General features: G+C 50.6%; 4 protein-coding genes and 1 long non-coding RNA gene across 18 annotated transcripts in view; 3 read left to right on the top strand and 2 right to left on the bottom strand.

Annotated features, from left to right (window-relative positions):
• Positions 1-128: 128 nt before the first annotated feature.
• LOC4804452 (late embryogenesis abundant protein ECP63) lies at positions 129-9,967 on the bottom strand. Of its 3 annotated transcripts, XM_015184473.2 has the most exons (4): positions 9,739-9,967; positions 8,743-8,754; positions 1,029-1,211; positions 129-958 (listed from the first exon to the last, which is right to left on the bottom strand). In XM_015184473.2, exons 1-4 carry the CDS (start codon positions 9,755-9,757, stop codon positions 468-470), a joined length of 705 nt encoding a protein of 234 aa, XP_015039959.1. In that variant the 5' UTR covers positions 9,758-9,967; the 3' UTR covers positions 129-467. The 3 variants fall into 3 exon arrangements, with proteins under 3 accessions (XP_015039959.1, XP_004444208.1, XP_001361012.2); XM_004444151.3 differs by lacking the exon at positions 8,743-8,754 and having other exon boundaries at positions 9,739-9,965; XM_001360975.4 differs by lacking the exons at positions 8,743-8,754; positions 9,739-9,967 and adding an exon at positions 1,281-1,426.
• Positions 3,749-5,631, top strand: lectin-46Cb. The gene is made up of 2 exons (XM_033378894.1): positions 3,749-3,927; positions 3,998-5,631. The coding sequence occupies exons 1-2, from the start codon at positions 3,787-3,789 to the stop codon at positions 5,564-5,566; spliced, it is 1,710 nt and encodes a 569-aa protein (XP_033234785.1). The 5' UTR covers positions 3,749-3,786; the 3' UTR covers positions 5,567-5,631.
• Positions 6,485-8,488, top strand: lectin-46Ca. Of its 10 annotated transcripts, XM_033378893.1 has the most exons (5): positions 6,485-6,697; positions 6,760-7,897; positions 8,150-8,203; positions 8,249-8,264; positions 8,313-8,488. In XM_033378893.1, exons 1-5 carry the CDS (start codon positions 6,530-6,532, stop codon positions 8,347-8,349), a joined length of 1,413 nt encoding a protein of 470 aa, XP_033234784.1. In that variant the 5' UTR covers positions 6,485-6,529; the 3' UTR covers positions 8,350-8,488. The 10 variants fall into 10 exon arrangements, with proteins under 10 accessions (XP_033234784.1, XP_033234783.1, XP_033234782.1 ...); XM_033378892.1 differs by having other exon boundaries at positions 8,249-8,488; XM_033378891.1 differs by having other exon boundaries at positions 6,760-8,203.
• Positions 9,968-10,694: 727 nt separating the features above from the next.
• On the top strand, positions 10,695-11,174 carry LOC26533183 (uncharacterized). Its single transcript, XR_001452212.2, has 2 exons — positions 10,695-10,848; positions 10,923-11,174. It is a non-coding gene; the product is annotated as an uncharacterized lncRNA (long non-coding RNA).
• Positions 11,115-21,310, bottom strand: part of GEFmeso (Guanine nucleotide exchange factor in mesoderm) — a 41,999-nt gene continuing 31,803 nt past the window's right edge. For 2 of the 3 annotated variants that reach the window (XM_001360973.5, XM_015184472.2), the window contains exons 2-8: positions 16,836-18,588; positions 16,579-16,773; positions 15,677-15,842; positions 15,426-15,579; positions 15,221-15,366; positions 14,935-15,148; positions 11,115-13,480 (exon numbers count right to left, since the gene is read on the bottom strand). In XM_001360973.5, the coding sequence (XP_001361010.5) occupies positions 11,286-13,480; positions 14,935-15,148; positions 15,221-15,366; positions 15,426-15,579; positions 15,677-15,842; positions 16,579-16,773; positions 16,836-18,588 (4,823 nt within the window). In that variant the 3' untranslated portion in view covers positions 11,115-11,285. Of the gene's footprint in view, positions 13,481-13,789; positions 14,146-14,934; positions 15,149-15,220; positions 15,367-15,425; positions 15,580-15,676; positions 15,843-16,578; positions 16,774-16,835; positions 18,589-21,310 lie in introns of all 3 variants that reach the window. The other variant, XR_001452211.2, reaches the window with a different exon arrangement.

Below are 21,310 nucleotides of genomic sequence, written 5' to 3'. Positions count from 1 at the left end.
AAATTATTGAGACCCCAGAAAAACAGTATTTCGTAGGACAAACAAACGAAATGACAAGATGAATAGTTTAACACACATTTTTAATGTATTGTGCAAAAGTTAAAAGTACTTAATAATACATTTCTACATAAACAGAATATACGTATATTAAAAGCATAAATCATCTTCGTTTTCGTATATAAAATATCAAATGCTTCAAAGTAACAAAAGTTTTCGAAAAAGAAACAAAAGAAACGTTAATTACACTCTTTATAAAGAGATAGAAATGTGCTGAAATGTTCTTAGCAAAAGCTGTGGCTGCATGTACAAAGTAATCCAAAAATATCTATATTTCAATTGAGGATTTAGCAATCACATTGCTGGCACTTGTTACGTTGAAGCAAATTCCTTTTTGTTTCTAAAGCATTTTCCTGTTTAATTACATACACACGAAATTATTTGGGCTGCCGATTGTGGGATGGGCAGTTCTACTTCGGGGCCAGGTTGAGTTTTCCCAGCAGCTGGGTAGCCTGTTGGCCGGCGCTCTCCTGAGCGTGGCTAGCGGCCTCTTGGAAACTTTTCTCGGCGGCTCCCCGCTTCTGGTCGACGTACTGATTAGCCTCGTTCAGCTTCTGGTCTACCGCCTGGCTGGTCTGCTTGAGCGCTCCATCGATGGCGCCTTCAGCCTGCTTCAACTTCTGGTCGGCCACGTTCTCAGCGGCCTTGACACTCTTGTTGATGGCATCGTTGGCTGCCTTCTTGGTCTGATCCACGGCATTCGCGGCTGCCCGCTGCGAAGCGTCGGCAATGTTGGCTGCCACCTGCTTGGAGTTCTGGGCGGCGGCACTTGCCTGCTGAACGGTGTTGTCCACAGCCTGCTTGGTCTGATTGACAGCTCCAGCAGCGCGATTCACACCCTGATCGATCGCCTGTCCAGCCTTCTGGGCCTCGGCCGTGGCCAAAGCGGCAGCCTCCTTGGCTAACAAAATCATAAGAGAAGTGTTGTTAGCAGGAGATCTGCATTAGAAGGATGTGCATTTAATAGTTACCTGTGCTCGTGGCCAACTGCTCGGCCTCGTTCTTCGTCTGCTGCACGGACTGACCAACCTTCTTGGCCTGCTCCTCGGCTAGCTTCTGAGCCTCGACAGCCTTATCGTTGGCCAATTTCTCAGCCTCATCCTTCTTCTTGCTGAACAGACTGGCGGTCTTGTCGCCAATGTTCTTCAACGAGGCTGTGAACAGACCGAGAAAGTTCAGATTACAAACAGCTATTGTAGAAAGGGACTAAATTTCAATTGTACTTTGATTTTGACGACTAGGAAACATGCTGAGAGGCCTTCTAAATGAAAACTAAGCTTAGAACTGTCGCCAATTATAATTTATAGCCTGATTTGAATCAGATTAAAGATTTGATGTTTGTGATTTTAGATTCCAGATTCCAGACTTGTAATTGGCGAAACACAAACAAAGCTGAGCTATTTTTAAGTGGAGCATGAGCGATTTACATGACTGAATCCCAATCCGACCGAATCGATTATACGGGTGACAGTTTCTTTCTGTTCAGTACTGCGACGACCAACTTGGGGCGCATGGCGTCAGTCTTAAATTTTAAAACACATCAGCCCCACGAATTCATATTTGTAATTTAATAGAAATTAAAAACACTTTTTGCTTTCAGCTTTTTGCTGTCCCCCGCCGAATGCATTCACATCACATGACGTGTGCGTTCACTGAAATAGAAACATTGTGCCAATATATTACAGTCTGAACCGCAAACGGAAGCTAGGGGAACCTCTTCTGCTGCCGCTGGCGGCACACATGAGAATTCCTTTGTCTATGTACTGCGCATATAAAGAATGGAAGCAAACACACAAATATTTGAATAATTCAAAGTATGTGATGTCATAATGGGATCCGTTAAATGATTTCGCATTCGGTTCTAAAACTTTTCTTCACGCTTTTGGCATACGATTGGTTCGGGAATGAGTTGTTTATAGCTTGGGCCAGCTGTAGCTAATGGTGAATTCAATTATTTCCACCCTCAATAGTGTATATGTTTACTTTAATGGATTTTCTCTTTTGCCACTCGGTCAATTTCAACATAATTTTGGTTTTGGGCAATTTTTATAAGCACTTAATGATCAACACGCTCCAAAGCAGGCTGAAAATGGTCCGAAAAGTATAGTTTCTGCCGGCATATTTTCGGAAAATGTAAGCGAGGTGAAGATGGCCAAACATCTATACAGAATGGTGTGATTGCAATACAACGAACGGTGTGGCATTGAACGAAATTAAGATTCAGTAACGTATCTAAAGATTACGAGAAGAACAGTAAGTGCATTCCTTATTTCATACTCTTAACTAATTAAGCTAAATTGCGTCATTGTATTTATACATACATATGTATGTATACTTCATGCATTTTTCAGTGCTGGGTTCGGGGGTTACATTTAAATTCAAATTCAACATCAAATCTATATAAAAAAAGGCAAAGCTGTTGGAAATTTAAAACGCAATATAATCTATATTTTCTAACTGGTTGAAAAGAATTTGCACACTCATTTGCGTAATTCTCCGGCATTTACGATACATTTTGTTGTTGTGTTTTGGTTGGATACTGTGGCAGTCTGTGGTCAATATACATATGTATATATGTATAAAAAACCGGCTAGAACGGCAGCAACGAAAAGCATAGCCCAGGGGCAATGCCATGAGCCACTCTAACAGACTCTCACAGCCTCACAGAAATGTGGTTGTTCGCAGATAATGCGCAGAACAGAACCTATAAACAAGTAGTAGTGGAAAACCTGTAGTTGGCTTCGCACACACTCAAGCTCAACCCATACATTCATATACAGATGAGCGTGAATATCTATGAGTAACGTAACTGCGATTTGAGGTCTGTGGAATCACGTTCCACACCAGTTCTGGATGCCTAAAAAAGAGTAGTCCAAGCTCCAAGCATGTGAATCGATGAAGCTCTCTGCTGTTGCCGTTGTTGCTGCTGTTGATGATGTCATGTGGGATACAAACACAAATCGAGATACAGATACGTTGGATAAGTTTTCAGACACAAACAATAGCGACGGGCGCGTGGCAAGCGGAATCCGCACGCCCAATCAATTGCTGGGCACCAAGGCGTCATATTATCCACATTGTCGAAGGTCATCTACGTCAGGCAGGGCCACAGCTGGCAACAGGCCAAACGAAGTGTGTCCTAGACTCCGGATTCCCTGGGACAATTGTCGGCTGATGTCATGGCCACGAAAAGGTACGAGTAAATCAATAAAACAGCACTGCCAACGAAGGGCAACTAAACTCTTTTGGATGAGTAATGCGAGCAGGACTCGGCGAGGACGACTCGCAATTATTTGAGTTTATAAGGTCAGGGAATCTCACGGCACTTGTACTCAACGCTGGATGATTTTATATTACGGGTATTCATACGAACAATTTCCATTAGTTTGACCAACACTTCAAGTTGGCTTGTTGTCTCGAGTGTAGCTGAACGAATGCTCAATTGAATTGAATGACCCTAAACCTGACCCACAAACGAGACAGCAAATTAGCCCACGACATTGCCCCATGGAATGCTATGGAATGTACGCAATCTTGACTGGCCATGGGTGGTAATCGAATTACGCTGGCCATTAGGGATGCCTGGGCAAGTGCAGCAGGCAGATAAGACTGGCAATTGATTGGCTGCATAACGAATGCATTCTGGGGCACCTCCACGCTAGGGGAGGATATAAGTACAGGAGGGCGGCCAGCGGCCAGAGCACAGTGACCACGGCATCGAGGAAGGTCATGAAGCATCTACTGACTGCACTCGTGGTGGTGCTGAGTGCCGCCCTTCCCGGGGAGCAGATCCTGGGCTCGGCCAAGGGCTGCAGCCGGCGCTATTTGAGGCGGATCAACGGCAAGTGCTACTATTTTTCCGTGAAGAAGGTAAGGCGACGCGCAGACCAGACCCCACTGACCAACCGTCCTTGATCATCCCATCCTTGCACCCATTCAGATGAACTGGCATGGTGCACTGAACAATTGCCTGCGCAAGGGCCTGGTTTTGGCCGATCTGAGTAACCCAAGAGATTTCTACGGAGCCGTCGACTTTCTCAGTTCCAAGGGCAACACGGAGGACTTCTGGTTCGGGGGAAACGACCTCCAGCATGAGGGCCGCTTCCAATACATCAGCAACGGGCGCCTGGTGCGCTACTTTGGCAACTACAGCATTGTGGAGCCAGCGGAGCACTCGGAATGCGATGATTGCCTGGAGGTGCGTATCCGCTCTAACATAACAGTGGTGGCGGACGATAACTGTTTGGAGCGGCAGTACTTCATCTGTTCGGAGCGCTACTGCAGCGCCGATAGCGAGGAAGGCGCTGCCGGCAAGCCAAATCATCACAGCCACGAGCATCTGCATCACTTCCATCACGACATTGGCGAGAGCGCCGGCGAAGAGGAGGAGGGTTTCAACGAAGCCCCGCCCATTGGCAGCGGCTCTGGGGAGAATGACGCCAGCAATTCGGAGGGTGCTGTAGAGTTTCCAGACCTGCCCGATGACGCCACTGCTGGCTCCACTACACCGTTAAGCGATATCCTTCCAGAAGGATTGGGAGGTGAAGCTGAACCCGTCGAAGCCCCCCCTGCAACTGGAGAAGAAGTTCCGGCAGGGGATACCGGACACGGCGAAGAAGGAGGTACTACGGAAGAAGGAGCCATAGAAGAATATACGCTGGAAGCCGGAGAGGAAGGTGGAGAAGCCGCTGCGGGAGAAGGTGGAGAAGCTGCTGAGGGAGAAGACACTATAGCCGGAGAGGGAGGAGAAGCTCCTGACACTGAAGGAGAAGCTGCTCCGGCGGTCGAAGGAGGAGCAGCTCCAGCGGCCGAAGGAGAAGCAGCTCCAGCGGCCGAAGGAGAAGCAGCGCCAGCGGCCGAAGGAGAAGCAGCTCCAGCGGCCGAAGGAGAAGCAGCGCCAGCGGCCGAAGGAGAAGCTACGCCAGCAGCCGAAGGAGATGGTGCACCAGCGGCCGAAGGAGAAGCAGCTCCAGCGGCCGAAGGAGGAGCAGCTCCAGCTGCCGAAGGAGATGGTGCACCAGTGGCCGAAGGAGAAGCAGCTCCAGCGGCCGAAGGAGGAGCAGCTCCAGCGGCCGAAGGAGAAGCTACGCCAGCGGCCGAAGGAGAAGCTGCTCCAGCTGCCGAAGGAGATGGTGCACCAGCGGCCGAAGGAGAAGCAGCTCCAGCGGCCGAAGGAGGAGCAGCTCCAGCGGCCGAAGGAGAAGCTACGCCAGCGGCCGAAGGAGAAGCTACGCCAGCGGCCGAAGGAGAAGCAGCTCCAGCAGCCGAAGGAGATGCAGCTGCAGCGGCCGAAGGAGATGCAGCTGCAGCGGCCGAAGGAGGAGCAGCTCCAGCGGCCGAAGGAGAAGCAACTCCAGCGGCCGAAGAAGGAGCAGCTCCAGCGGCCGAAGGAGAAGCTGCTCCAGCTGCCGAAGGGGAAGCTGCGCCAGCGGCCGAAGGAGAAGCCCCAGCTGCACGAGTACCCCCAGCAGCACGAGCACCCCTAGCAGCGATGCACCACATAATCTAATACAAATTCAGTTATGACCTATTAAATCATTTTAAAATAAAATAAAAAAACCTTGAGCCAAAGTACTTTATGTGAACCTTAAATCCATGGCTGATTTTGAGGAATATTCAAAAGAGTTTGAAATATTTTGCAAATCAATTAGAGGAGTTTCAATGCGCTATGATTCATAGGACATACGAGTACACCTAATTCTGTTTTTACACGCTTTTAAAATAACACGATTTGAAAATCAAACATTTTAAATTTTGTTACTCCATTGAACATATTTTTTATACGCAAATATGTTTTTCCAACGTTCCCTAATTTATTCCCTAATATGAATTGGTTTTAGAGATAAGGAACCAATCACGTATTTTTTCATACGATAAATGTTTTTTTTACACCGTTTTTTTATGAAGCAATCCACCGTGTAAAAACAAAATTAGGTTTATTTACATGCCAGTAGGTAACTGTAGTTGAAGGAACATATGGACATCATTAAGTATTATAAGAACAATGAAAAAAATCGTATATCGTTTGAGAGAGTTTAATCGGATATAGATTTATCCACATAGAAATAAGATTGTGCTCATCTAAATTTATTCTCTAGTATACGAGTATATGTATAAGCAAATTGAGGGACTTTTAAGAGGGACTTTTGTCAGCTTTTCCATTATTATTTCCGAGAAAACCATGCGCAGACCGCAGTGTCTCCAGTGAGGTTCTAGCTCTGATTGATATGAATGCCCATAGTTAACAAATGACCCATTGAACCATTGACCCAAAAAGAAGGTCAGCATGTCCAATTGCATTTGATCGATTCGCTGGACATTCGATATCAAGCGGAATGGAAGTAGGACCCAATCAAAGTGAGAATTTTTGATTCGTTGCTAAATGTAGTGGTCACGGACTCAAGAGGGTATATATAGAACAGGAGGCGGCCCGCAAGTGTACAGTTTGGATGGACAGGTGGCAGATGCAGCCATGAGGATTCTTCAAATTGTGATACTGACCTTGATCGTAGCCTATCCCGATCAAGTTCTGTCCTCCAACAAGCGCTCTAAGGACAAAAAATCGGATGCCAAGGGTGCTTGTGGGAAGCCCTATATGAGGCAGCTGAATGGAAGATGCTACTACTTCTCGGTAAAAAAGGTGAGTATCGCACATCATGGGAAGCGGCACAGGGCAGAGTGATTGAGTGCATCCATCCGCAGATGAACTGGTTTGGGGCCCAGAACAATTGTCTGCGTAAAGGTCTCAATCTGGCGAATCTGGGCAGTCCGGAGGACTACAAAGCGGTTATCCGCTACCTTAATACGCGGGGAAACATGGAGGACTATTGGTTTGGAGGTAACGACCTACAGGCGGAGGGCCGATTCACATACATCAGCAATGGCCGCATGGTCCGCTATTTCGGGGACAAGGGCATGGTGCAGCCGACGCATCGACACAATCTGGACGACTGTCTGGAGGTGAGGTTGCGGTTGAACAACACCGTGGTTACCGACGATAATTGCCAAGAGAAGCAGTATTTTATCTGCGAGAAGTTCAGTGAACAAAAGTGCGCCGTGGCAACGATGGATGCAGGACAAAAGGGACAGCACAGCCACGAGCACTTGCATCACTTCCATCACGACCCAGCAAAAGGAGAGGACCAGGGAGGGAGCGGTCCAGAAGGTATGGAAAGCGATTCGCGGCCGATTGATAATACGAATTCAGCGGAGGTTGGCGAATCGAGCTTTGAGGGGCCGGAGCTGGAACAGCAACCGGGGGCGGAGGGCACCGCAGCAACGGAGCCAGGAACTGAGACAGAGGGTCCGGCGAACGCCCAGGAGGTCCCGGAAGAGGATCAGGTTGATGAGGCTCCATCTGAAGAGGAAGCTGAAGAAGACACCACTCCGTCTGAAGATGCCCAACATGCTAGCAGAAGTGAACCTCCAGCGGATGATAACACGGCAGAGGAAGGCGAAGCCTCCACACCCGCGGGTGAGGCTGACGGTGGTTCCAGCGTCCAGTCTGAAAGTGCCGAAGCCACAGTCGCCGGTGAAAGCGAAGCTGGTGCGACCGTCGAGCCTGAAGGGTCCGAGGCCGCAGCCGCCGCTGAAAAAGAGGGTGGTTCCACCGTCCAGCCTGAAGATGCCGAATCCACAGCGGGCGTTGAAGGTGAGAATGTAACGAAACCGCCAGGAGAAGAGGATGCGGCTGCAACACCCGCAGATGCAGCCGGTGAAGGAGAGTCTGGTGCGACCGCCCAGGCTGAAGGTGCCGAAGGCGCAGCTCCCGCTGAAGGTGCCGAAGGTACAACGCCCGCTGAAGGTGCCGAAGGTACAACGCCAGCTGAAGGGGCCGAAGGTACAGCGCCCGCTGAGGGTGCCGAAGGTACAACTCCCGCTGAAGGTGCCGAAAGTGCTGCTCCCGCTGAAGGTGCCGAAGGTGCAGCTCCCGCTGAAGGTGCCGAAGGTACAACGCCCGCTGAAGGTGCCGAAAGTGCAGCTCCCGCTGAAGGTGCAGCGCCCGCTGATGGGCCTGAAGGTGCACCGCCAGCTGACGGGGCCGAAGGAGCATCGCCCGCTGATGGGGCTGAAGGTGCAGCTCCCGCTGAAGGTGCAGCGCCCGCTAATGGGCCTGAAGGTGCAACGCCAGCTGAAGGGGCCGAAGGTGCAGCGCCCGCTAATGGGCCTGAAGGTGCAACGCCAGCTGAAGGGGCCGAAGGTGCAGCGCCCGCTAATGGGCCTGAAGGTGCAACGCCAGCTGAAGGGGCTGAAGGGCCCATTGAAGCCAAAGCCCCGGCGCTCGAGGGATAAAACCGCGAACCCCTGACCACACTCTCCTTCCTCCCCCCACACTGAAGCGAATGTCTAGTAATCTAAGGGATCGATGAATATACATACATATATGATTGAGTTTTCAAAGAATAAAATAAAACAAGCGAGAGAGAGATTGCAGATTGCAACTGATCTTGAAGAGGGGATCGGGAGGGGAGGTGTTCCTTATGGGAGGAGGGTAGTGCTGAAGGTTTGTATTCGAGGAATGTTATGTGTAGCATAGACTGTTGATAGTCCGTGGCATGCAATGGTACAAATATTGAGCTAACCTACGACGCAGTCGGGTGAGGGATGTCTAGACATAATCAAAATAATCAACTAGGATCTTAAAATCGTGAAAAGTTCGAAAGTTCGAGAGATCGGGCTACTTACATTTCGATGCATCTGTTTTGCATTGAGATTGAGTGGAAGCAGATAATATTTATAAATACAATATATTGTATATAGAAAATACATATACATACATACGATAATATATTACTAGCTAAACGAAAGAACCAATTCCTTTCTATTTTGTTTCTGTTTGTCTTCAAGTGGAATCTTTTGAATATTTTTTTTTAAACCGATACAGAAATATGAATAGATATATTATTCCACTTGTGATTTATTTGATTTTTTTGCACCCACTTCAAAGAACATAAATTTTCAATCCATGTGCACAGATGCATACATATGTACATGCATACATGTAGAACATCTTTGAAACTCAAATAAATTCCAAAAGAAATCTCATAAAACATAACTAAACACTGCCCCGAAATATACAGACTACATACATAGAAACATGTATGTACATATGTATATACACTAGCCTATAGATGGAACAGTCTTGTATGTATCTGGGGGAAGCTATAATTATATATACGTATCATCGTTTTGGGTGTGGGTTGTGTCTGAGGAGAGAAGACCAACTTATAGTTCTCGAGGGGCTACATATAAACTGCGCCATAATTGGCTTACGTATCATCCACATCGTCGTCATCGGCATCATCATCATCACCAGAGCCAAGCCACGGTAGCGGACAATTAAATTTTTGTTTTTGCTTCTGCTATCGGATCGAACACGCCCCAAAGCCCCACCCACACATTCCCATCCCATTTCTAGATCCCAGCGGCCACACAGCTCCAACTCCTTGATGATGATGTAACTTTTGTTCACTTTTTCCTCCGTTTGGAATGCGGGTCATAGGTTAAGCTGGTCTCTGTCTCACCATTCAAATTAATTCACTCAACGTACATACTTGTATATTTAGAAACGTAGAAACATACACACATACATAAATACATACATATGTGATGTGTTCGTATATACACTTAAAAATGTTAGATTTCTAATTTGGAAACTTTCACAGCAATTCAAATGGTTACCTGTAATCGAGCTGAACATATTGCAACTTTTGTTGTGTGATTCGGTTTTTAAATCGGAATTAATGAACTGCTTCTTCTACTTGATTTGATCGAATTTGGTTTCGAATTTTGTATTGTATATTTTCTGTTCAGTTTTATTTGCGGTCAATGATTTTGGTGTTTGGTGCCGAAGCGCGTTTATTTTTAAAACGTCCGAATTCGACGAGAGACAGCACGGAATAGCCGAGGAACAGCGGTTGAGCTGCCGGAGTGCCCTGTATGCGCATCTGGAATTTCTGTCTAAGGCCACTGTAGGCAGACGCACAAGGCACTTTGGCTCATACAGCAGCAGCATAAGCGAACGAGTATTGTTCCAATGGTTCGATTTTGATCTTCCGTTGAATAATACTAGCTATACATAATATTTAGCCATGCCCACTTAATTTCATACGATTGATGCATCTATTTCTTGCTTGATTTGCTTAATTTAAATAATTGCATTTATTGGATTTTGTTTAAAAAAGGGTTTTAGCGAAAAAGGTAAAAAAAATTGAATATCACTCATTGAGAGCGGAGTTAACCGGTTCAGAGAGCGAGAGCAGCATGTTGAGTGTAATTGAGTGTAAAATTCCCACTCAAGAGAGAACACTAGAACTGTAATCACGAGTCTGGCAACACTGGACCGTTTGCTAAATATTTCATCGCTCTGGCAGCACCTTTTGATATCTTTCACAGGCTAGCCGCCATGGGACTAGTTAACCGTTGCCAGACTGCCAGAAAATTGTTCGAAGTTCGGCGGGTTGATTCAAAGTTGTTGTACATTTTTACCATATTTCCAGTAATTGCACAGTTGCCGGATGTCAGAAAATAGAAAGAAACGAAACTAATAAGTCGTAAAATATAAGCAGTTTCTGCAATTAAATTAGTCATGGTTATGGTCATTTCAAATATGGAATATACGGAAGTTTTGTCCGCTTATAATCTTATTATTTATTATATAAGTGCATTGCGCAAAGGTTACATTTTCTTTCATGTACAAAAATGAGCCTCCTGTTTTGTGTTTATTGGCTGCTGCTGCTGAAAAATGGAGAATCTATTTCGACCGACTTAAGTGGTTACCATAATAGTGCGGTAAGCATTGTTCGAACATCTGCAATACGTCTGAAGGAATTAATACATCCTTTTTTTCTCTGAATACGGAACAGTTACTGAATTCTGGTCTCAACATAAAACCTCGCTCCAAAATATATATAAATATTTTCGCTGGCGTACATAAAGTGCTTGGCAATGAATGTTCTGATCCTGAGGATCATCTCGATGCCCAAAGTGTCTGAACTCAAGTCTCCACTACGGCGAATTCCGAGTATATAATGAGTAACATATTCATACAGAACATATCCATGTGATTAAGGTTTTTATTTAATGACTCTGCTACAATCTACAATCTATTTATAAAACAGTCGACTAAAGGTAGTATTAAGATTAGCAATTGCTTATGTACTGTACAGATGGATATTACAAAGGAATTGTGCTTATGGCAATGGGTTTCGTGTCCTGGAGCCTTTACCCTACTTGTTAAAGTTCTCGATCTGCTGGAGGACCCAGCTGCGTGATGCCGCCTGACAGACGACGACTCCTCTTTTGAGCGACTGCTGGTGGGCGTGGGACAGCAGCTCATACACGGCCTCCTTCGAGGGCTTCGGGGCTATCTGCGGTGGTGGGGTGGGGCGTGGACCGAGTGGTGGTGGCGGAGGAGGACTGGTGGGTCTCCTGAGGTCGTAGTCGCCGCTGCGCTTCTCGTTGTCATCACTGTAGATGGCCGAGTCGCGGAAATCATTCTCCAGACTGTCCTCCACCTGGCGCTCGTACTCGAAATGGGTGGGCGGCGGGTCCGCCACGGAGCGCTTGCGCTGCTGCTCGCACATGCTGTCGTTGGAGGAGGAGGTCAGCGAGAAGACAGAGTCCCGCTCTGAGCTGACCATGGCCATCAGGCTGAACAGGGTCTTGGGGTCCGCGTAGTCGACGTGGGCCATTCGCTCGCCCAACGCCTCGCTGCCCTGCCGATGCAGCACGCTCTGGCGGCACATCTCGCTCACATCGGAGACACGTCGCTCCGGCGGGCGGTTGGACCGCCCAAAGGCCAGGGTCAGGTTATCGATGGACTTGAGAGCACGCGGCAGCAGGGAGCTCTCCGAATTGGACACGTTCTCGTTGCCTGGGCCTCCCTCTCCGTTGCCGCCGCTCAGCAGGCGCTTCATTAGGTTCTTTGGTATGGGGCGGGCGTAGAGGGCTGCCTGATCCTCTAGGCAAAGGTTGATCACCGTATTCTGGCTGTCCCGTTTCAGGGTGGAACCGGAGGAGGAGCTGGAACACGTGGCATCCGAGCCACAGCTGTCCCGTTGCACTGCCTCCTCGCCCACCCTCTGGAGCACGCCCTCCGGCGAGTAGACCAAGGTCACGTAATCCGACTCTGGACGCGGGGCGGCCGATGCTGTCTTGCTTCGCTTCTTCAGCATTTGGGCAGACTTGGCGCGACCTAGGACGGGGGAGAACTTGTACGGGACATGGACGTTGCGTAGCAAGGTTTCGTAGATGGGCTCCTCGAGCTCGCCCCGTCGCTTGGCTTGATCCTCCAGCTCCAGCGGCGGAGGGGAGCGAGACGGTGGCCGTGGCGGTAGGGCAGGCACTCGATTGAGATCCTGGCTGGGGGACAATGGACTGACGGGGCTCACAGGACTCTCGCGTCGCTTCTGCTGCTTGTTGTAGATGCGCTCGAACTCCTTGGTGTTCTTGAGAAGATCGAGCACAATCTGTGCATCACGCTTGGACTTCTCCGCCGGCGACAGCAGCTCCTGGTTGCTGTAATACTGATCGTGATCGTGGTCCACCACATCGGACGTTGGCTCGTTTAGCGTGTCTGCCTCCTTGGCCAGTTCTATGTCCTGCTCTGGTCGCAGCTCCTCCGTGGACTCGGTTATTTTCAGGACGGTGGAACTGCTGCTATCGAATTCGCTGAGATCCATGTAGAACTTGGAGCAGCTCTTGCTGCTGGTGCGCTGCTTCTTGAGTGTGGCTATCCGCTTGGGCATGGTCTTGTTGTTGTATTGTTTCACCTCGAAGAAGCCCTTGGCCTTGGCCTTGCGTTCGCTCAGGTCGGGCTTGCTGCCCCGCAAGGAGGCGACGCTGTCATCGTCCTGCTCCTGATCCTGTTCTGCCTCTTCGTCCAGGCTGAATCCGCCGATGCGTGGCACAGACTTGCTGCGTTCCTTGAGCGCCTTGTAGCTAAAGACTGGCGACTGCGACTTGGCACTGCGACTACGTTGATCGCGCAGAATGCAAAGACACTGGTCCGCCTGATCCGGAGGATCCTCCTGCCGGCACTTGCACGCCTCCTTTGCCGGGGACTTAGTCACCTCCTTTCCAGATCCATCTCGCTTGCGATACCGCATCGCGGCGGCCAGCTTCTGCAGGGCCGTGTCGTCCAAGCTGTTGTTGCGTGACAGCGGCTTGGAGGGCTTGGAGGCCTTGGACTCCTGCTCTTCGCTCTGGTTCTGGTTTTGGTTTTGGTTTTGGTCCAGCTCCAGGGACTCGTTGAAGGAGCTATCGAAGGAGGTGGAATTGCTCACCGTCTTGCGCTTGCCCTTGGAGTTGCGCTGGCGGATCTCGCTTCGCCGACATGCGTTGCGACGCTCCAGATACGTGGGCTTGGAGTTGCTGCTGGAGTGGAGACTCCACTTCCACGTGCTGCGGTCCGGCGTGCGATCTGCGGGAGAGCTTCGTTAGTCGAGGGTCAAACTTAGCTCAGGTCGTGATAAGCGGGCGGCGGTGAGAAAGGGCGTGGGACAAACACCAGTGAGGATACATTCTGAAGAAGCATTCTGGCAGTCTGGCAGAGCAGTCTGGGAGCGGTTCATGCGCTCATGCGGTCAGTGACTTGGATTAGTAGTTAAGTGGGTTCTTTCGAATGTGGGTTAGGATGCATGCAACATACAGACCCGACCCCGAGCGTGTTAAAGGCCAATTAAAGCTAACAATTCAATCCAACTAGATATGCGAATCTCGTGATACTTACTGGGCTCTCGATACCAGCAACGATAAGCGATAAACCATAAACGGTACCGACTCTACTATTACAATTACGATTACGATTACGAGTAACGATTAACGATTACAGTTAGGATGGTTAAACGGTTATATGTACTGGGATTTTGGATTTTTATAGATATTGTAGCAGTTGGTAGGTTGTCAATTTAGTCTGATCGCATTTGGTATGTTGTAGGAAATTACGAGTAGAGTAGGTAGCGGCTAGATCAGTTTCAGTTTCAGTCTCGGGGGGGTTGTTTAGCCTTAGAACACCCTTAAAAACTAATCAAAGTTTTCGTTTCTTTGTTTTGGGATGTTTAGTTTTAGAATGCATCACTGGTAGTACTACAACGGTAAACATATAGCATTTGTATAAGAGTAGAGTTAATTCAGATCGAGATAAATGGCAACACAGATAAGAATAGTAGTTTGAGCTGTGCCCCCTAATCTAATTAGTATTAATGTACGACACCAAAAAACAAAGTACATACAGTATGATGTGGACCGAAACAGATGACGATTATATGAGGACACATAAGTGCTGGCACTAGTCAGCAGTCAGTAGTCAGTAGTCAGTAGTACAGTAGTGCCCAAGAAATTTGCAATTAAAATAAGCCTACATCGGGCAGAAATATGTAATAAATCAACTTGCCGCCGAGGCGTCGACAGATTTGGCACGATTTTGGGGAAAGGCAACAGGGCCAGAGACACAGACAGACAGACAGACAGACAGACAGACAGACAGACAGACACAGACCACAGATCTCCCAGCACACAAATCTCTCCTAACGACTGCCACTTGGTTATGTCACTTTAGCTGGAGCGTGCGAATCATAAGTGCACAGTGAGAAAGGAACAGGCACTTGATTCGAGTAGATCTACTGGAAGGAGTCTCATACGAGCATGTACGTGTGAAAGCTCGCGCAGTGCAGGCAGTACCCGCATGTGCATAACTGTAGCGTCAGGCGCAGGCACTTCATCATCTTGCCCCATTCCCATTCCCATTCCCAGGCCCAATCCAAATCGTTAAGTGTTTCGGCCACATCAACGGCGACACAACAACAGCAACAAAACTAGGCTCCTAGAGCTAAAGGCTAAGCTAACCAGCAACCACGGAGGACAGAGTGCGCTCACCTTCCTCGTTACCCAGCTGATAGACGAGCTCCTTGGCTCGCAAGGGTATGTCAAGCTTCTCCAGCATGACACCTTTAATGTGCTGCGTCCAGATACGCTTCTGGTCACGATTTCTGGCCGTCAGCTTGATTTGATTGCGGGGCTCATCGTAGGGTATGACGTAGAAGCTGGTCGGCTCCCCGGACAAGTGTTCGCTCAGCATCAGATTGTTTTGCTGTGGGAGAGGAGGGTGCACATACACACTTAGTAGTGGGAGGAGGAAGTGCTGGGAGGTCGTTCAACTCACGTGTATGTAGGTCTTGAACTGCAGACGTCCGTCCTCCTTCTGCTTGGTGATGATCAGCATGGTGGCGAAGAGCAAAACCAGACGCGACTTGTTGTGCTGCTCCATTAGGAGGCCCTCCTGGCGCAGCTCCCCCAAAACGGTCAGCTCTGGGGATTCCAAAGAGTGAGTAGTTTTCTTCGAAAGAAGTGGATTTTTGAGGACTTACCCGGACCCAGCCAGCCGTCCAGTATGCCGGACAGCTCCTTGACGCGGCTCTGCTGCTCCTGCTTGCGCTTCACCTGGTCAATGTTGTGCGCCACCTGGCGCATGATCACATAGGCCTCGGCCACCTCCTTGACATCGCAGTGCTTGCGCAGGCTCTGTGAATGTGGAGAAAGAGACAATCAACTGTCAGTCACTGCTGCTGGATCCCCCCCTTCCCCCTTCCCCATTCCCCATTTCCCAGTTCGTACTCACGTCGAGGAGCAGATGGTACTTCAAGATGCGCTGCACTGGCTTTAAGAGATAGGAGCCCAGGGGCAGACGGTGGTGCAGCATCTTCTGCGTGGAGGCCAGCAGGGCGTTCGTGTGCGTTGCCTGGAGCAGCTTGGTCAGCAGCGAGATGGCTTCCGGGTAGCTGGTGCTGCGGGGGAGCGAATGACATACAATGAACGGCAAGATTTATGGCATGTGCTATGGCTGGGAAAGCGCTTTAGGTCTTCATCAGGCGAACATGAAATTTGACTTTAAAATCAGTTGCCTGCCCCAGTGGGCGAGCGAGTGGGACGAGTGGGAGGACAGGACACCAAACTGCAGCCTGCAGACGGATGATATATGCCGCTGTGTCATTCGGGGCGACAAATCAAACTCCAGCCATCAAACTCTCTGCCCTCGCTCTACTCCAAATTGGCACTGACAGCCCCAACAGCGCAGCAGCGCAATGGAGCAATGGAGCAGCGGCAATGGTTCGGGGTAAACGTCAGCGTTTAAATGGAACATGGCGTGCCTGGACTGCCAAAGACGCCATCGTTGTCGTTGTCGTCATCGTCATCGTCATGCCATGCCATGCCACGCTGCTATCGAGATCATGTGGCCGCCGTTACCGTTCTTGGCCGCCGCTGTATCAGAGATCCAGCGAACACGCCAGCCAGCAGCGATGGTCAAAGCAGTGGCTTGCCCCCGAATCACAGCGAGCAGAGAGGTCACTGTGGTACAGTGGAATCAGAGGATTTGTGGGAACAGCAATCGGACAATAGAGTAAGAGCGGAACAGAGCTCGGAGAACGTTAGACATATGTATGTACTCGTAGTACTCAAGGTACGAGTAGTAAATGCACAGTAAGAGCAGTAATCAAAGTAAGTAATAAAAAGACCACTCACCAATATGTTGTATACACATCAAAGCCATCGCGCAGATCTATGAAGCATCTGGCGATCCTGCCCGGCTCCATCCCAGAGTTGATCAGTCGCTGCAGCAGCATCGAGTTGAATTCGTAAATCTCTTCAATGTTGGCAAAGAGTATTTGCAATTCGTTCACACGCAGACAGGCACGCTCCTTCCAATCCAGCAGGTATCTAAGGTAAGAAAAAGTTCCGGTTAATCCATTGACTCGTTCCATTGGGCATAGATCACTCACCCCTTGATGACCTGGCCCAGGTCCTCGACAAAGCTGCGCTCCGAGTCGATGATCTCCAGGCTAGCCCGCTCCAGGACACTCATTGCGACCGTGTGGTGCGGATGATGGTGGTGGGGATCCCCTAGCTCGTTCTCGCTCTCGGCCAGACTCTCCACACTCGCCAGATACGAGGTGGCAGCGTTCTTCCCGTGGAGTAGCTGATCGGACCCCGAACTGGAGCTGGACGACGTGGAGCAGATGGAGGAGGACGACAGCGGGCGGTTGTTGAGGCGCTCGCTGAGGCGTGCGGCAAACTTTGGCTTGATATCTGTGAGGCGGTCCAGGCTCTCCGCCGACAGCTTGTTGGCCTCCTCCAGCTCCGCCAGCTGCTCGGCCGTGGGCAGCTTCAGGGGCACTCCCGCGCCCAGGGTCGAGGCCTTGGCACTGAGGCTCTTGGTGCGGGCGTAGGTCAGCAGCGGGGAGCTGGTGATCGTTGATGCACAGGCGGCCGAGGAGCTTCTCACCAGCGGCTTGCTGATCAGAGGCTTGTTAACGGCCTCGATCAGCTCCGCATTCGGCCCCGAGTTGGCCCCCAAATCGGCCAGAGTGAGACGCTCGATGTGCTGGGCGACCAGGTCAAAGTTAATTGTGTCCACCAGCTCCACGGGGCTCAGGGGCTCGCTGCACACAAACTCCTTGGGCCGCAGAGGGGCGGCCGGCGTGGAGGGGGTGGCTGGTGTGCCTGGGGTGGCTGGGGTGGCTGGCCGGGCGTGCTGCAGCTGTACACTGGTGGCCGCGAGCTGCTCCATCTCGATCAGCTTGATGCTCTGCTGGGACTCGTAGCGGGGAAGCGTCAGTTTTCGCGGCGAAAAGGGATTTCCATCAAAGTGGAACGGGGTTCCGGGGACGCTCTTGTTCGTGGGGGTTCTGTCGTCGTCCGACGGTGTCGCCGGATGTGGTTTTCGCGCCTTCTCCGAGGCGGCAAAGGTCAGGGAGTTGACGTACTCGTTGCTGGCGTCGAAGGTGGGCTCCAGTTCGTGGCCCCCTTGCGTGAACAGCTTGCCCGTGTTCTTGGACAGGGGGATGTGCGAAGGCTTCAGCTTGGGCTTGGACGTGGCCACTGGCGGATGGCCTCCTCCACTGCTGCTGCTCGTCTTGACGTAGCGACCCTGCGTGGGACTCCTTTGGGATAGCTGCGGGGATGATTGCGACTGCTGCGGCTGCGGCTGCTGCAGTGCCTCAATGTCAATGGCATCCACGGGCTCGGCGTCCGAGTGCGTGATGATGCGGTGCACGTTGGCCGAGAGGATGCGAATGTTGTTGCCGCGTCGGCTGCCGCTCGAGGCGAGGCTGCTGTTGCTGCTGCCTAGCTCCTGTCGGCGATGCACCACCAGGCGGCTCAGCTGTGCCCCATCCGGTTCGTCCCGCAGACCAGCCACCACCAGGGGCGGGGCACGGACACTGGCTGCAAGCTGAGAGCTGGAGGCAGTTAGCGAGTAGCTGGCCGATTGATCATCGCTGGTGGAGACGCTCGTGCCGCTCGATGTGGAGCTGTTGCTGCTGCTGCTGTTGCTCCTCTTGGGCGTCGATTCGCCACTGCTGATGTTCGTCTTGGTGATGTTCTGCGCCTTGAGCTGGAGCTGGGCCTGTCCCTGTGCCTGGCTCTTGGTCTCGTGTGTCACAGTGGGAGCTGCCACGCCCGCGCTGGCAGCCAGGCTGTTCGTCAATGTGTCGTAGATGCCCAGCAGCGAAGGTGCCAGCTCTGTGGTGCTACCTGAAACGAGTGGAGCGACACGCAGAGCAGAGATTGTTAGTTGCAGTTTGGGGAGTGTGTGGGCTGTGTGTCTAACGCTGGAAACCACTACGATCCGCTCCGATCGGATCGGATTGGATCGAACCACAGAATACATAATTTTTGCGATATTTGCTATAATTTAGCTGCGTAAAATGAATTATGCCAGGGCACTGCCAACAGACAGCTGATGTATTGAGTTGTTTGGCCCCAGGATGCGGAGCCCGGCTCAGAGCAGAGGCCGCAGAGTCAGAATGTGGCCATCAGTCAGTCGGGGCAGGCAGCGGCAGCGGTGGCAGCGGCGGCGTCGAGCGGGTTCTGGCCACGATCAGACCAAGTCTGCTGCATAAATAAGTAGGTTGCTATTGCCATTGCCCCCACCGCCTGTTGCCTGTTGCCTGTTGTGCGAGCGTGCCTGCCTGGCGGCCTGACATGTGAATTGATATGCCAACGCAACATGGCCAAAACCAAAACCACAGCCAGGTAACAGGCTACAGTTGGCCAGCAACAAGCAACAGACAACGGACAGCAGACAACAGACAAGAGGCAACAATGCCATGCAACCAACCATGCAACAGGCAACACAGTCAACATCGACGTCGCCGGCAATTGGCATGAACATTCCAAAGCCTGCTCATCATTTCTCACAAATGCTTCAATTAATCAAAAGCGCTCACAACTGTGGATTTAATAACATTATCGACACACACACACACACACACTCGTACGCTCTTGATATATAAATTATAGATCGCGTCAGTCAATAGTCAATAGAGCATGAAGCAGCCTTAACGACTGCTGATCGTTCGATCCCTTCCCTCTGCCGAAGGAAGACAAAGGACTGCAAATTGCTAGCCATGGAAATCGGAGAGGGATCGTGAGTATTCTATAAATAAGAATGCAATTCCTTGAGGCGCTACGGAATCAACTCAGCAAGGATATCTCACTGAATCTCCCACTTTCCGCACCCGGAATCCATCTTCATTGTGGCCTTAGTGGATGTGATTATCTGTTAGCACATTAAACTAACAGCCGGCTTCCCTCCCCTTCTGCTCTGGCAGAAGGCTGAGCAAATCAGCAATTAAGTTTTAAAGACAAAACTTGTGTGCCTCTCGGCCCACGTTGATCGGCTGCTTGGCTGCTACCGGGGAATAGGAATGACCGGCCAGAGCAGAGCTGGTTTTCAGCTATTTAGAATGCTGCAGGTATTAGCATAGCCCCATCCTGCGTTCCAGTACTCCTCTTCTGGTGGCTGTGCGGCACAGTAGCCGACGGGGCACTTTTTCTTCTAATTGCGAATGGTGTCAATGTGGCTCCAGCGCGGACTCCGACTTCGGTGCTGGGCTCGAGGGGAGGCAATGCTGTTGGCAACATGTTGGGCAACATTTTGCAACGCCACGAACAACAATTAGTTTGCATGAGTAGTGCCACGCCCACTGGCAAACTTGAGAGGCTGTCCTGTCTAGTAGTCTCCCCATTCGCTCCGTAGTCGCTCCCCAGTCGCGCTGCCTCTCAAAGCCTGTCTTTTTCGGGACTGACTGACGACAAGTCGTAAACATGATTTGTACATTTAATTTTCCATCATTTTGTTTGATTATTTTGCAGGGGCTGCGCATGCGTGGGCCGCAGATACATCCACTCGGGCATAGGATCCAGCAGCAGCCAATAGATAGATCGGATCGGAACGGATCGGATCGTACTCCTGCCTCCATGGTGACCCAGTTAAATGGCCAGACCAGAGCGTTTTGCTTAATTGCCGAACCGTGGGCTGCTGTGCCGACAGGTTATCTCCCTCTCTCACGCTCTCCCTCCCTCCCTCTCTGCTGACAGAGATGCTGACTCTAATCGCTGCCACTTGCCGGGGGAGCATTTAATTAAAGGCCAACAGCTGTGGCGGCTATTTCCAGCTATTTATGGCAGAGTCGTAGTCGGAGTCGGTGTCGGAAAGCCCGACTGGAATATCCTCTAATCTGGCCGTCGATCTCCGCCTGAAATATGCAACAAATTCTTCAGGCCTGTCGCACTGCCAGGCGGGGAAACAATGCCGTGACGGCAAAGTGCGGCTCGGCTCTCTGTCATTTTGCAATTTGCAATTGGAGTAGCCCCCTCATGGCCAGAAAGGGTGTCAGGGACAGAGACAGAAACAGAAACAGAAACAGAAACCGAAACCGAAACAGAGTCGGTTACGGGGCCTATGACAGTGCGGAGAGGCTGAAGTGTTGTCTGGTTTCATTTTCCAAATCCAAATCCCTTTAATGCCCCAGCGACAAAGTCCAGCCAGTCCGGCTGGAGGAGTCCCTCGCGTACCGCTGAGCGGAGCTCTTAAAGCTGGCAATTTATGGCTGAGCTGACACAATTTCATAAGGCCCCAAAGGCTCGCGGGCTAAAGATTACGCGATTGCGGCTAAAAATATCAGCGCAGCGCCCAAAGGTCATCCAGGCCGGTACCGAACCGGACCCGACCCGACACGACACGACACGACCAGGCAGAAGATCCAGCTGGCAGCTGCAGCGGCGGCGGCGGTGGCGGCGGCGACGGCAGCGTTGACAAGATGTTGGCCAGGCGTCTGGGCCTGATTTATAAGCCAAGTGCAAGTCCCAGTCGCGACATTGAATTATGCGCGACGGCAGGGGAAAGTGCTGTCCGATGCCTATCGGAATTGGATTCGGCACGGCCCCGAAATCGAAATTGGAATCGGAATCG

The sequence above is a fragment of the Drosophila pseudoobscura genome, chromosome 3 (genome assembly GCF_009870125.1).
Source record: "Drosophila pseudoobscura strain MV-25-SWS-2005 chromosome 3, UCI_Dpse_MV25, whole genome shotgun sequence".
Classification (NCBI taxonomy): domain Eukaryota; kingdom Metazoa; phylum Arthropoda; class Insecta; order Diptera; family Drosophilidae; genus Drosophila; species Drosophila pseudoobscura.
Note: the sequence above shows the minus strand (reverse complement) of the source record. Positions and strands in the feature narration are given on the sequence as shown.

Bases quoted from the DNA above. Each gene is read 5' to 3' on its own strand.
- lectin-46Cb (XM_033378894.1), top strand. From the start codon at position 3,787: ATGAAGCATCTACTGACTGCACTCGTGGTGGTGCTGAGTGCCGCCCTT. The intron at 3,928-3,997 runs GTAAGGCGACGC...GCACCCATTCAG, and splicing joins ACTATTTTTCCGTGAAGAAG to ATGAACTGGCATGGTGCACT.
- LOC4804452 (XM_015184473.2), bottom strand. The intron at 959-1,028 runs GTAACTATTAAA...TGATTTTGTTAG, and splicing joins GCAGTTGGCCACGAGCACAG to CCAAGGAGGCTGCCGCTTTG.
- lectin-46Ca (XM_002138498.4), top strand. From the start codon at position 6,530: ATGAGGATTCTTCAAATTGTGATACTGACCTTGATCGTAGCCTATCCC. The intron at 6,698-6,759 runs GTGAGTATCGCA...ATCCATCCGCAG, and splicing joins ACTACTTCTCGGTAAAAAAG to ATGAACTGGTTTGGGGCCCA.